This window comes from Centruroides sculpturatus, unplaced genomic scaffold (genome assembly GCF_000671375.1).
Source record: "Centruroides sculpturatus isolate CEXI.00-Female unplaced genomic scaffold, Cexi_2.0 scaffold10, whole genome shotgun sequence".
Lineage (NCBI taxonomy): Eukaryota > Metazoa > Arthropoda > Arachnida > Scorpiones > Buthidae > Centruroides > Centruroides sculpturatus.
Window position 1 is genome coordinate 414,916 of NW_019384396.1, and position 14,252 is coordinate 429,167.

Consider the following 14,252-nt stretch of genomic DNA (forward strand, 5'->3'; position numbering starts at 1 on the left):
CCTTTCGCGCAAATTTCGCAATTGTTGCATGCCGCCTTCATGGTGTAGAAATTTTAATGGCCAACAGTGTATTTTGCCGCTTTACTGGAGGACATTAAAAGGTAAAACGCCCACAGAACGCTTTCAAACTCTTCGATTTGTCTTCAGGGAAGTCAGAAGAAGCATTAACGTGATATAATATTCGGACAAGTTTTCATAAAATTAGCATTCTTTCAATACAATTTCCCTCGTAATGAACCAAACGTTTTCAAATACTCGAAGTTTTGTGAACGTTTATATTTTATCGTTTTTCAATTCTTCTTCATGCCGTATCAGGTCAACCTGACGTCGACGAGCACCTAGAGCAGGTTAATTAGTGATTAGTGTTGCGCCAAGGTGAGTCTCGGGGAAGTTAGTACCGGAGTGGTTCCCGTTGCTGCTCTGGATAGTGGTGTTACGCGAGGGAAATACAGTAATGCCTTCTGGGAGGTCTTTTAAGGGAAACTGGCGTTACAGTCGTAGAGAAAACCCGGAAAACTCCACGTGGCTAGCCCGTCCGAGCCCACCACCGAACTCCCAGTGTTCAGGGAACAGAACCGCTTGGCCACTGGTGGGCCCGTTTTTCAATAAAGCAGTGAAATAGATTATTTAAAAAATTAGATTGAATGCCGAGCGGTTAAGGTGGAAACTATCGCCTGAAGACTCGGAATCAAATCCGAATGGGTCAAAACCCCCAGGAAATTTTTGCCCTCGTCGGGTCTCATCTTCACCCTCACGCGGCCGCCCATTGTGGACTCGACCGAATCCTTAATAAGATTGCTAAGAACCCGCGACAAGTTTAAAAATATCGATGATCCACAAAAAATGCAACCTAAACCCCCAAAAGCAGATGCGCGAATGATGCAACCTGAAACTCCCAGTCTGTAAGCAAGGCACACAATTCAATGCATTGTGCACGAATGTCTCGAAAATGAAAGCGGCCATTTTAAATGTATATTGTGTTGTTTTTCAAATATATTATTTTTAGGTTTTTCGAGTCGAATTTTCGTGGAACACTGTATAATATATAAATCTTTTATCTATTATTATCCAAATGTTTTAAGTGACGATCCACATCGTAGTCATTTCACAACAATTGGTTATGCCACTGGTATTTATAGACATCGGATATAACGTTAAAGGTACAACCCTTCGTACGTTCCCTTTATGAACCCTATTTAGGTGTTCACACGTGGCCAAAACAGGGAAAACTCCACGTGGCCAGCTCGTTGGTGCGAATCCGCTACTAACTACCACTGTTATCCACTCTGTCACTAACATTTCCCCTTGGAATTTACAGAAATATAGCAATATAAAAAAGGGCCATGATAAGAAGAATGAAGAGAGCTAGCCCTCTTGGCCGGCACTTTGTACGAACTACGGGTATCAGCCATAGATATGTCGACAAAATCAACTACACGCTTCCACGCCCCTCAATGATAAATATCTAAATATGGCCTAAATACAATTGGTAGTAAAGTTATCAATGAATTACTATCCGCATACACTGACCGTCTCAAAGGGAAGCCTATTGTTAATCAAGGAAAATTCCAGCAGATAGACTTTTTTACGCAGGGCCTGCTTAAAGCCTCACGTTATAAATTTAAAACTTAAAGCCATAACTAGTCTATCAGTAAAGTGAGATTGATATAAAACATTAAACTTTATAGATCATCTATTTATTAAGATACAGCAATTATTTTCGTAAGTAAGCATACAGGGAGGCCCAAAAGTCAGTAAACCACTGCAAAGCTTATTTCATAAACAATTGTACCTAGTTTTTTTTTGCCTTAAACTCAGTTTTACAAGTGGTTCTTGCAAACGCAAAACACGGCAAACTGACTTTTAGGACACGCTGTATTTTACTGGTAATAACAAAAGAATTTAGATCTGTTAAACTTTACATACAATCAATAGAGAAATTAACAATTTAACTGAAAATCGGTGGAATAAAACCATTTATAAAAGCTGAATACAGACAAACCTCCGCTAAACACGGCCATTTTTTTTTTCTTTTCGGGAACGGTTTGTTTTTGCATACAAAATAACCCGCAAACAACGGCCACTTTCCAGTCTGTGGCCGTTTTTCAGAGGTTTAACTGTGTACATCTGTGCCATTTCTTAAAAAATAATAATTTTACATAAAAATTTATAATTTATTCTAGAACAGGTTCGTATCTATGGGAAAAAATATACATTTACTTTATTCAACCTTTGATTAGAATATATTCATATTATTTTCAACAATTAATGCATAATAATTAATAATTTATAATTTGAAATTTTATAAATATAAAAATATTAACTCGATTTATAAGCATTTCATTTAATTAACTCGCATCAAAAAATAGCAAATTACAATTTGTTTTTTTTTTCTTTATGTCATTTTAGTTTCTATTTTAATATTTATAAAAGTGCAAATAAAAATTATTTGTATTAATTATAAAAAAATTATAAAGAAACTTCCGTATATATATTTATCAAAAACGATTAAATACTGGAAACATCGATAAACACTAAGCTTTAAATAAATACGCAAGATATACAGTGTGGACCAAAAGTAAGTTAACCGGCCCGGTTAACTTACTTTTGGGCCACCCCTATTTTAGTCCTTATAAGTATTAGTGACAGAATTTTACTCGATTTTGTTGCAAAAAAGGCATTAAAAATAACATTATTCACAACATTAACACATCCATGAGTGTGTGTGACGTAGTCTATAGAGATTCCAAGGTAGTGTTTGAAAGTTTTGTATGAAATATTCACAGAATTTTTTTTATATTTTAATAAATTATTTTAGAAAATTAACATTTAACTAAGTAATTAACACTAATTCAGCAACTATGTATTATTTAACTATAATCCTGAATGCTTAATAGTAACCATGACCTTACACAATTAAAAAAATAATAATATTCGTAATTACTTTTGATATATTTTTTTTTTGCGTAGAAAGTATATCCCGGACATTAAATTAGTCGAATGTAAATTTACATTTCCAAAATTGTTTAAATAAACACTTCCTTCTAAACAGTGTCGACTGCTGCCGATGGTCTTACACCGTAAGCATTACCTGATCCGTAGGTGTAAGTGTTTGCAGTTGCGGGATTGGCCATCATGTAAGCATTAACTGGTACAGATTTGTCGTACGGGTTTGGGCCAGGTTGATTCATTGTTACGACAGCATTATACATAGTGGGCATTCCGTAGGGATTAAACCCACTAGGCATTCCGTAATTAGGTGTGACGTTTGCCATGCCGTACGGGTAAGTTCCATTGTCAATTTCGTAGGTATTCGTTGTGTTAGCCATTCTGTAGGTGACGGGAAGTGGTCCATTGGCCAGCAATTGGTATTGTGACAAAACACACAGAAGCATGTATACCTGTAAAACGACGTCGTACTCATTAATTTCTACCGTATCTTCGACGTAAACGGTGTTAAATTGAAGAGGATACTCACCAGAAATAAAAATCCAAATAGCAAAAACAAGACGATAATTGCCAAGGCAGGATGAAACTACAAATTAGAAACAATTAGTGAGTGTTTTAATGAATTATTAATTTTATTTAAGTGTAAAATATATGTAACTTACCCCCCACGCTGCACTAGAATATATGATGAAGGTGAAGATGACAACAAAACCGAAACATTCGAGGCACACGCAGCATATCCAAGGCAAGAAAAGGTGGCGATTATCCTACACGCAAGAAAGATTTAAGATTTATTAATGAAATACGTGGATCAAATTAGCTAAATTGGATCGATGCATTAAAGTGGATCTGCACCGGGACAATCTACCAAGTGGGCAACTTCAAAGAGGACTCTCTATAGAAAACTGGGCCCTGTTTAGGTGTAATACACGCGATAAAATTCAAATTCACGTGACCAATCCTTTGATAAGCCGTGAACTAACTACCGGTGTTTAGTGATTGCATTCATTCGGCCACTGGTGACGTATTGCTTATGAGAAATACAGTCATTTAAAGTGTTGTTTAGGAGATAAAAAACGATACGTAAAGCGCTTCAGAGAATTTTTGTTTTTTAATAAAATAATTTGTTCGTTTTAGGTTCTTTATTTTAGTTTTCCATATAAACGGCATCAATAGAGGAGGGAATCGACTGAATAGAATAGAAATCTTACTGTTGTCGGTGGAAGTAAATGAAATTAAAAGAAATTTTCTTCTTACCACAATAAAGATGCATCACACAAGAATACAATTAGAAACTGGATGAAGTTTAAAGGAATAGCTTTCGTTTAATGATAAATCACAAAGTGGAAGACCAGGAGACTAATGCCTAGAGCAAGTCTACCTCATTAATTAAAACGTGTAAAAATAAATTCCAGGTGATGGCAAAATCACAATATTTGAAAAAATACTTCAATCAATACAAAAATTAATTATTCCCGAAGTAATGAAGAAAGGATAAGATGTGAAGACTTATTGTTTCTTCCGAATTATTCTGTATATAGGCCTTATCTATAGCTCTTGGCCATTTTCTTAAATATGAGTATATAAAAGCTTAATTATTTAAAATGTTACGTTATATAATCAATTTTTTGTTAATTAATTTTAATTTACTTTCAGGTGGTTTAACCTATTGCAAATGGAAGTACAAGTGGAAGAACTAGTTAGCCTTGTAGATATACTTGTGGGATAAAGTAAAACTTCAAATAATTATGGTTTTTTATTAAATTTACTGTTAAATATTTACATCCAAGATAAGCAAATAACTTGAATGTATTGAAAAAATAAAGAAAAATATATTTAAGATTAATATTAAGGTAGTTTTTAGTCGAAAACACTGTTAAATTGGCTTTGCAAAGGTGTCTGTTCGGTAATTTCAAGTAAAAATTCTTTCAGAATATCCACGATGCGTGCAATTTACTTGAAGATACATTTTTAATGAAGTTTTAAAAGTATTTCTCAATAATATTTTCATATAAAAATCTCCCAGCACGGCTTTTACGGGTAAGAGGAAGTGGAATTCTCTGTAAATTACTTTGTAATTTCGATAACCGATACATTAACCGTAACTTTTCTCACTTATATTCGTCTCCGAATATTCAATTCCAATTAAATTATTTATAAAATGTTGCGTGAAAATGAAAAAAATAAATTATTTACAACCCACTTACCGTTTTTACACCATATCCAAGTAAGAGGCTGCACAAGAAGACAATTACTGTCTCAATCAGATAATACACGTACATCTTCCTTGCCGCTAAAAAATTCAAAATTAATGATTAATTATTAAAAACAGTTCTAAAGTTGCAAAACAACTTACAATATTCTTCAATGTTAAGCATCTTAGATGCGGAATGCAAAGCTTCTTTGTTGTTCAGTACATAAATATAGGAATTTGCATTTATCACACACATAACCTGCGAAGAGATGAGAAATTACTGTAAAATAAATTCAAATATATATTTATAATACTTCATTACAGGCCTAATTATCATTAGATTGGCATGCCGATTAACATATTACAACAAGCTGTTGGCATACAGATTAATGCCGTAGTATACGGTTTTCATGTCCGTATCATTGGATCGTATCCGGCCCACTCCCTTATCTTTCATTACAGAACTCATAATCTTGTCTGTATTCTAATGTAAACGAAAGAAAAAAAGGCAATAAAATTGTTAATATTTGCATATTGCATGCTTCCACGTACTGAAGGATTCGATTTTTACTCCTTTACAGCAAAAACACGGCTGTAATTCTTTAAATGTGAGTAAAAAGATTATCGATTGGATTATTATTTTAGGTGCGTAGCTGCACTCGTTTTTAGAAGGCTAAATTTATCGAATTAAGGTCGAGTATTGATGTATATTGTAAGCGTTCAGTTACTCTATCAATCATTGAAGTTACGAGTCTCTATCAGCACCGTGTTTTATGTGGATCAAAAAACCATAATTACATGGAAAAACACAATTATCTTTCTTGAAATGAACATTAATAAGCATTCTAGAGAAATGGTCTTGATAGAGAAGTGTATAAACCAATTCTGTTTAATTATGTATTAATGTTAATGTGTCTAGTGGATAAACCCACCGAAAACTGGTAGTTGTGGGGGATTTGTGCCCACCTTCACGCTTGTAACACCTAAATAGTAGCCAGTTTCCTATAGAGGAAAATCTCTTCCCGAGTGGCACCCCTCTTGATGTGTTGCATTACCTTATTCCATCAATCTAATCCAACCCACTTTATTGGATTTATAGAATAAGATAACGCAACACAAAACCGATCTGCCAGAAGAATTTTCTATGAGAAACTGGACCCTATTTAAGTATTAAAGTCCTGTAAGATTGAAACTTTAGTTAAAAGGCTAAAAGGTAGCAAGCCTGCTTTAAAATATATATTTGAATTTCCAATAAGATCGATATAAAAAGTGGGGTAAAATGATAGATACATCTTGAACCTTTTTTGATTTTCCAATTTGAATTTCTATATTGAGTGCAGAATACTCGTGAGAGATTGTCGTAGAGTCGATAACCAAGGACATTTCGTGTCAACATTACTCTGCAACGTTTGTGCCTTTTCCAGTGATTTTTGTAAAGTTAATCATGTACTCGAATCGATTTCGATCTTTTCAATATTTAAATTTATATATATTCTTTTGGATTAAACGAATATTTTTAATTAAAAGTTCACTTGAACACTTATCGACAACACCTGAACATACCAGAAACTCTGAGTCAAATTCCGAATTTAAACTGGTTATGAAAGAAGTTGTTTACATTATTTATAAAGAAAATTCTTCATACCAATTACATACAAGAAGGCCCACGCCGTTGGAGGCATCATAGGCAGGTGGACCCTTCAATGTTTATTATTTGTATGGAGACTAACGTACATCAGACGTGTATACGTGTACACTTCATACACGAGAGCAATACATTTATACTTGCATTCATCTGAATATTATCTTCTTACATCATATTCTGAGACTTATGAGTAATTACAATGGGTACCTCACCGATAGTTTTTTGGGATCTAACACCTAAACATGGGCCAGTTCCAGAAAAGCCCTGAATATGGCAGAATGGTGTTGCATTAGTTCATCAACCCAACCAAATTCGATCCTTTGTGTAGGCGTGAAGACTTTTTAGCAATCCTGTATCTTATAAAATTAAATTACAAAGGGTAAAATTAACACGAATTCCTCTCATTTCTTCTAGAAAACTCATACTTTTTGAGTCCAAATGGCATCTTCCGTCTCTTCTCCAGAAGACTGTTACCACTATTCAAAGACGTGGTGCACAATGGATCTTTCAGATAGTGTTTTGCCCTCCGCTTAATATAACACTAGAACTTGAGAAGAAAATGTGTTAAAAATGCCCATTAAAGTAACACTTTTCCTCAATTTAGTTATTTAATTAATTATGCGGGTGATGTAATAATTGAAATTAATGTCTCGTAAGTAAAATAAAGTGTCTGTTGTAACTTATGTGTGACTTTGCAATGAATATGACAATAAATAATTGAATTAAATTAAATCACGCCGTTGTAAAGTATTTAAAATGCACAAAACACTATAAATTAACAATTAAGGAAGCATTTGGAAGGAATTATTTACAATAATCGATACGCGTGTTTATGCAACTAAATGCGTTTTAAATTTGCCAGTTTTTAAAAATAATTTAAGATTAATAGAAAATAATAAATCCGAAATTAATAAAGAAATGACGTCAATAAAATTCGTCTCCACTCAAATATTCTATATTTAACTCTATATAAAATCATTTTAAATCGACATTTTAAACACCAGAACTTGTGTTCTGGGAGACGACAACACTAAATTAAAGTATATCGACCGAATTATTTTGCAGATAAGTAAATATAAAGTGACTACGAGTTAAAGTAATGAGTTTTTACACATAAAAATACATCATAATAACGTCACAGAATACAATTATGTGGAAGACAATGGGTGAAACGTACCATAAAAAAGACTGCGCAGGCCAGGGATCCATCTTTAGTGTTTTTAAAACAGTAGCAGCAGGTTTTCATGTAAACCATTTTTGGGTTAAATTGTGAAAGAATTCCGTTCGAGATAAATGTATAACTGCGAATTTTAACAAACAATCATCACGTGAGTCGACTAATCGATATTTCAGAAATCGATTTTCTAATTGTTCGTAAAAGCGCAAGGGGCGCTTTCGTCGGTGTATGCTGTATAAGCCATTCTCCAATTTCTCTTGAATTTACTTGTAAAGGTTAAACAATTATTAAAAATTCATATTATAGTCTGTTTGTATAAGGTAATGCGCGATCTGCCGAAGGAGGACTTTTTACGAGAAACTGGTCCCTATTTGGACATTACAATCGTGAAGAAATCCTGTAAAACTTCACTTGGACAGCCCGTTCGCCAGGTACTCAGCAGTTTTATCCACTTGGCCACTGGTGGGCTTAACTCATGTTACAGTATGGTCGCGCTAATCCGAATCCTTGGTCATCCGAACTCGTTGTAATCCGAACAGCTTCTACCTACCTAAAATGATGTAAACCGTACAACTGCAGTTCAAGTGTAAACATAAGTCGTGTTTTGTGTATTGCTGCTCATTAACAAAAATTCTAACCATTATTTGCTGCTGTAAAGAATCTTATAACAGTAAAAATAGCCTGAAAGCGTAAACATCATGTCCTTTTTATTATATCCCTGGTAACCCGAACTACCACTGGTCTCAATTAGTTCGGATTAATGGACTTAACTGTATTCTTAAAGATTATACAATGTCTTGTTGGCTATTGGGCCAAGCGATAAGATGCCAATTTATAACTGTGTGAATTCGGATCTGGATCTCGTAGATTATCATGGGAATTACGGATCCATATCCTCATCTATCTTGGTAGCTTTACTGTGAAGTGAGATCGGGCATCGTTCTCCATTCTGTTGAAGGTTGTTCCAAATGCAATGGGTACCCATCTTTGGCCAAGTGAACACGGATAGTTGGTGGCGGATTCGCGTCTAACCACGAGATTTTCGGGTTTCTTCGCCTGTCTGGCATCTGAATAGGGGTCAGTTTATCATAAAAGTCATTATCAGAATAATCCAATCCAACAATAATGGGCATCACGACCGTAGTTACACTTATTCTCCGAGGCACTAATGCTCTTGCCGGGCTCTCTAAACATACCAGACTCCAGCTCCAGAAACTATTTAGTCTGGCATGTTTAGATGGGCCTTTTGAGAAAATTAACCTTATTCAGGCCCTCACATCTGCGAAGATCTGTTTTTAAAGCTTTACATAATTAATTTAATGAAATTTTTTGCGTGTGTAAAGTGTATGAGTTACGATTATAATTGCAAAGTGAGATTTATTATTAAATTTCAGAAACTTTACAGATTTACGTTAAAATACATCATTTTGTGTAGTTGTTTTTCATACAAAAATATATAAAATGGTCTAAAAGTCAGTTAACCGCAATACTAAATTGCTGAAATTATTCTGTACAAGAAAAATACAATGGTCTAAGCTTAATATACGATTCATATTATCAAATGCATATTGAACGGGTAACTAAATTTTGGGCCACCCCGTGTCTTGCTCATCACATTGACAAAAATTACATAAAATTTCTATTTTCTACTGAAGTTTACAAACAACCAATACAACAATTTACGTCTGTATGACGTTTTGTAAGTGATAAAACACGAGGAGGTAATTCTAGATTAAAATATAGTTCAGTGTCATAAAAATAATAGTAAAATCAATACTTTAATCAATTATACAACAGTACAAAACTATTTTCTTGTGTATGTGTGTTACAAACGATTGAAGCTAGCAGAAACATGGGAAAGTGTAAGAAACAATTGTCTTAAATACACGTCCAGATAGAAAAATACCAAAATCTCTTCGTTCACTGTTATGCATCCCAGTACATTTTAATTGTTACGTTAATAATAAAATCCACATTTAGATTTATAATATTTACTTTTAAGTTTAATGCTTATACATTTGTATTCATTAAAACTAATATCGTTCAACAATACTAACACACGTAAGAATGAGTAATGTCTACAAAATGGATGGAAAGTCAGTAGGCATTAAAAAATCACTACAATTTTTGTAATATTAACACAATACTAATAAAATTTATATGATCATGCACAAACGTCAATGAAATTTTATAATTTCTGCATCGGTATTATGGACAGTGAAGAGAGAGTCCGCAAGTGTAATGACAAAATAGATAGCCGACCGATTGTCTGTTCGGGAGCCAGCAATGATTGTTGCAAGCAATGAGATGTGGAAATCTTTGATTGCTATACTATACATTTCTGTACAGCATGGTGGAGTACGGACATCATTGAATAATCCGTTCGGAAACAGTCAACAATTGTCATTCGCAACTAATGAACGCAAGTTTGGTTGCGGCCGCATAGAAAAGTGGACGTCCATCCATATCACAATCCCCGTTTGTTACAGGAAGTTACTGGATGGCGCCGGTGCCTACATTGACTTTTGAGGGACTAATCTAAATTTCCATTTAGAAATGTACAAGAAGAAAATTATTTCATATTTATGCTTTAGAAATATAGAAATTAGAGCGATTTCTCAATGCCTAGTTACTTTACACCCAATCCGTAACGTTAGAAAGTTCACTATTATTGATTTGTATATGTAATTTATGCTCACAGATGAAAGATTACTCAAATATTAGGTGGAGCAGACTCATCTCATCGTAACAACAACAGGCATTCCGACGAATCGACTATTAGGTACTCAATAACACGGAGTCACGTGTCAAGCTGTTGTCTATTTCGTAGCTGCTGCATGTGTTAAAAATTTTGTAAGTGATGAGAAGTGGCATATTAGCCAGCAATTGGTATTGTGACGAGACACACAACAGCATGTAGAGCTGTAAAACAAAACAAAAATTTATTATTTATTATTTCATAGACTCTTTGAAATAAGTATAGATAGACATTAAAATGTTATAAATGTGAAAGATGTAAAGACTCACCACAAATGAAATTCCAAACAGCAAAATCAAAAGAACAATTACAAAGACAGGATAAACCTGTAAATACACCGTAAATGGAGCAATTGGTAAATAAATTAATTTAGAAATAAAGATTATGCACTTACACTTGAAATCATAATAAAATACGTAATTAAAAGTATGAGGACAATTAAGCCAAAACATTCGAGACCCGCGCAACACATCCAAGGTAAGAAGAGGTAACGATTATCCTATACAAAAGATAAATTTTTACGCATTAAATTAAAAAATATATGCATAAAACCGAATTTATGTCCATAGAATGTATAAGAAATGCACTTTCAGCACAACTTTTCAGTACAATTTGTATACCTGTCCGTAATTTTTTTAAATGATAGATTTATGAGAGTTTTTACATTATATCCTACCAAATCTTGTGTAAAAATAAAAACGTAATTATAAAAATTGAACTTACTTTTCTCACTCCGATTGCAAGTAAAACACTACTCACGAACATAATTATCGTTTCTGTCAACAGGGATATGTACGCAATCCTTTCATCTAAGCATTTAAACAAAATAAAAACTTAATGGTTAAGTGTGACTACTTCATTTAACTAGAAACAATTAAATTATTTCTTACAGTCTTCTCCAATTTTAATATTTTGAGCAACAGTGTGCATAACTTCGTCGTTGTTCAACACATAAATGCATAAAGTTGCATTCATCAAACACATAACCTACAAAAAAAAAAACAGAAGATTAAATTAAAATTAGTTGTAAAATCTAGAGTAATATCACTCAAAAATATTCTAAATTGAAGTTTTCAAGACACAAATTTAAGTTGAACCTCACAAACGACATAAAGTTAAAATGTATCGGTTCAAATATTATGTATATAAGTACAAATGAAATAAATTTTAGTAAAAATTAAATCATAACTAGGTCACAGAAAACTTGAGCTCAACTTATTGGACCATACGTACCATATAAAACACGGCACAGGCCAAGGATCCATCTTTAGTGTTTTTAAAGCAAAAGCAGCACGTTTTAATGCAAACCATTTTTTCAATTAAATCCTAAAATTATTTTTTTCCGCAGAAAATCTGTAACTACGAACTTCGTAAACAAACAATCACTAAATGGGTCGCGTAATCGATACTCAGAAAATCGATTTTTCAATTGATTATAAAGACGTGAGGGGCGCCCTCGTCGCTATAACACCGTGATTTTGATTATGCTTTTATTAAAAATGTTTAGTTTTAACTCCTGAAATATTATCTGTACGTACTCTTTACTAGAAAACTGGGCTCAACTGTACCCGAGTGAATAAAACCAGCGAACACGTGAAGCCAGCTGTGGGTTCGAGCCTCATCAACGGACTGGCCATGCGGAGTTTTCTAAGGTTTCTTCACATGTCTAACACCTAAATAGGGGACAGTTTCGAGTCGGAGTCCATAATTTAACACGCGCTATACAGTCCTGGCTTCATTCTCGACTCCTCGTGTTAATCGAAACCGTGGTGGCTCAGGCCAGTCTGTTAAAAAATAACTTTTATATTATTAAGAAAAATAAATAAAATTGTATGTGGCTCCATCTGTTACGAGATTTTGTTATAAAACACTTTATATTTTTAATTATTGTAAAATTGAAATGTTGTATGATTGTAATCGGCCATACACCTTCATTCTATTAATGAATACAATATGAATTTTAATAGTCCAGCATTGCATTCGGGACTTATCAGTAATAAAGAAGGGCCGAGCCACTTAATTTTTTGAAGATTTCATATATTAGAAAGAAAGCATTTTTAAAACTGTAATATATTGTAGTTTTTAAACAATGACAAGTTCTTCATACACAAAAGAAACAGTGAAATGAAATATTTGTAACAAATATTTTTCAGGCCTTTGTAAATGTAAGGCACAGCCCTAACGGTTTTGCTATAGTCCCATTATGAGTGCCTGGAACTAGATTGTAATTTCATCAGTGGCGTGCCGTCATTAGAAGCGGTGGAAGCGCCGCTTCCCTCGTATTTTATAAAAAATAAATACATATTAATTTTAATCATACGAAAATAATCGCGCAATATATTATTATAACCGCATTACGTATCTTATTACAAATTTCTATACTACACGTGAAAAAAAAATAATAATAAGATTGCTATTGTATAATCGAATATTAGTGGCGGAGTGGAATCTCTGTATCCTCAGATTCCAAAAAGCCAGATTTGCGCACGCGCTTTACTGAGCACCAACCTCACCCGGTTTAGCCGGTGGAAGCCTACAACCTTGGGTAAAAGCTGCACACATATAAAGATTCCAATTCTATCAAGGACCGGTTCTGGGCTGTTAGCCGCCCGCCCGCTAGATATTTGGCCGATTACGTGAATAACGAGTAAATTTATAACTTAACCCAACCGATAAGAATTTACTGATACGTTTTAACAAAAGTCCCGAAAAGTGAACGGAAATTAAAAAATCCATTAAAATATTTGATAAATTTATTCCGCTCTCCGATTTTAAATTACTCGCGGATTTCGATGTTAAACCGGTGATATTACGATTTCGTACGTCCCATCTCTAAGGGGATGTAGAAGAAAAAACGTGTACGATTCTTGTATAATGTTAAAAAATTAATCGTTACTTCGACAGCGTCATTTACGACTAAATTTAATGAATGAGAGAGATGCACCAGGTACAGAAAAGGCTCTAGAATTTATTTTCCTTAAATTTACGATTTACGTATCCATTTGTCATTAAAATTTGTCTTTCCACTTTTTTCCCGAGACTACAAATATTCGAGTACGAAGTAACCGGTTTCGACTTATTTCTACTTAAGAAGCAGTTAAATAATTAAGCGATTAGAGAATCGGGGACGTAAACAAAACCCCGACGAAAGAGCCGAAATTTTACTTAAACAAAAGCCTAATCGGACCAATCTATAGCCGAGTACAGTGAGGACCGATTTCTTCGAAATACAGTAGACCCCCTATAACGCTTAGATACGTTCCACGTTAATCGAATTTTACGTTGTAGGAATCATTAAATACATGAGCCAATCGCAGCCCGACACGTGTGAAGTTTACGGACTAAGGCTGTTTGAAAGGTTTTCTTCTATAAAATTAACCGATTCTAGACTAATTCCACTCAACATTTCCAAAACACGTATAATTTTTTGGGAATAATCTGTATAAACTATGCTATAAACAAAAAATTATAGGATTACTTACCGAGTGTGTACCGTTCGACTACGCCGTTGCTCAAAGCTGGTTTTCGT

The 14,252-nt window shown here is 33.9% G+C and overlaps 2 protein-coding genes across 2 annotated transcripts; both read right to left on the reverse strand.

The window, feature by feature from the left end:
• Window positions 1-2,954: 2,954 nt before the first annotated feature.
• Window positions 2,955-8,151, reverse strand: LOC111618385. The gene is made up of 6 exons (XM_023359898.1): window positions 7,966-8,151; window positions 5,306-5,402; window positions 5,157-5,242; window positions 3,612-3,716; window positions 3,479-3,535; window positions 2,955-3,401 (listed from the first exon to the last, which is right to left on the reverse strand). Exons 1-6 carry the CDS (start codon window positions 8,041-8,043, stop codon window positions 3,045-3,047), a joined length of 780 nt encoding a protein of 259 aa, XP_023215666.1. The 5' UTR covers window positions 8,044-8,151; the 3' UTR covers window positions 2,955-3,044.
• Window positions 8,152-9,738: 1,587 nt separating this feature from the next.
• On the reverse strand, window positions 9,739-12,042 carry LOC111618386. The gene is made up of 6 exons (XM_023359900.1): window positions 11,957-12,042; window positions 11,614-11,710; window positions 11,447-11,532; window positions 11,118-11,222; window positions 10,993-11,049; window positions 9,739-10,887 (listed from the first exon to the last, which is right to left on the reverse strand). Exons 1-6 carry the CDS (start codon window positions 12,032-12,034, stop codon window positions 10,744-10,746), a joined length of 567 nt encoding a protein of 188 aa, XP_023215668.1. The 5' UTR covers window positions 12,035-12,042; the 3' UTR covers window positions 9,739-10,743.
• Between the last annotated feature and the right edge of the window lie 2,210 nt (window positions 12,043-14,252).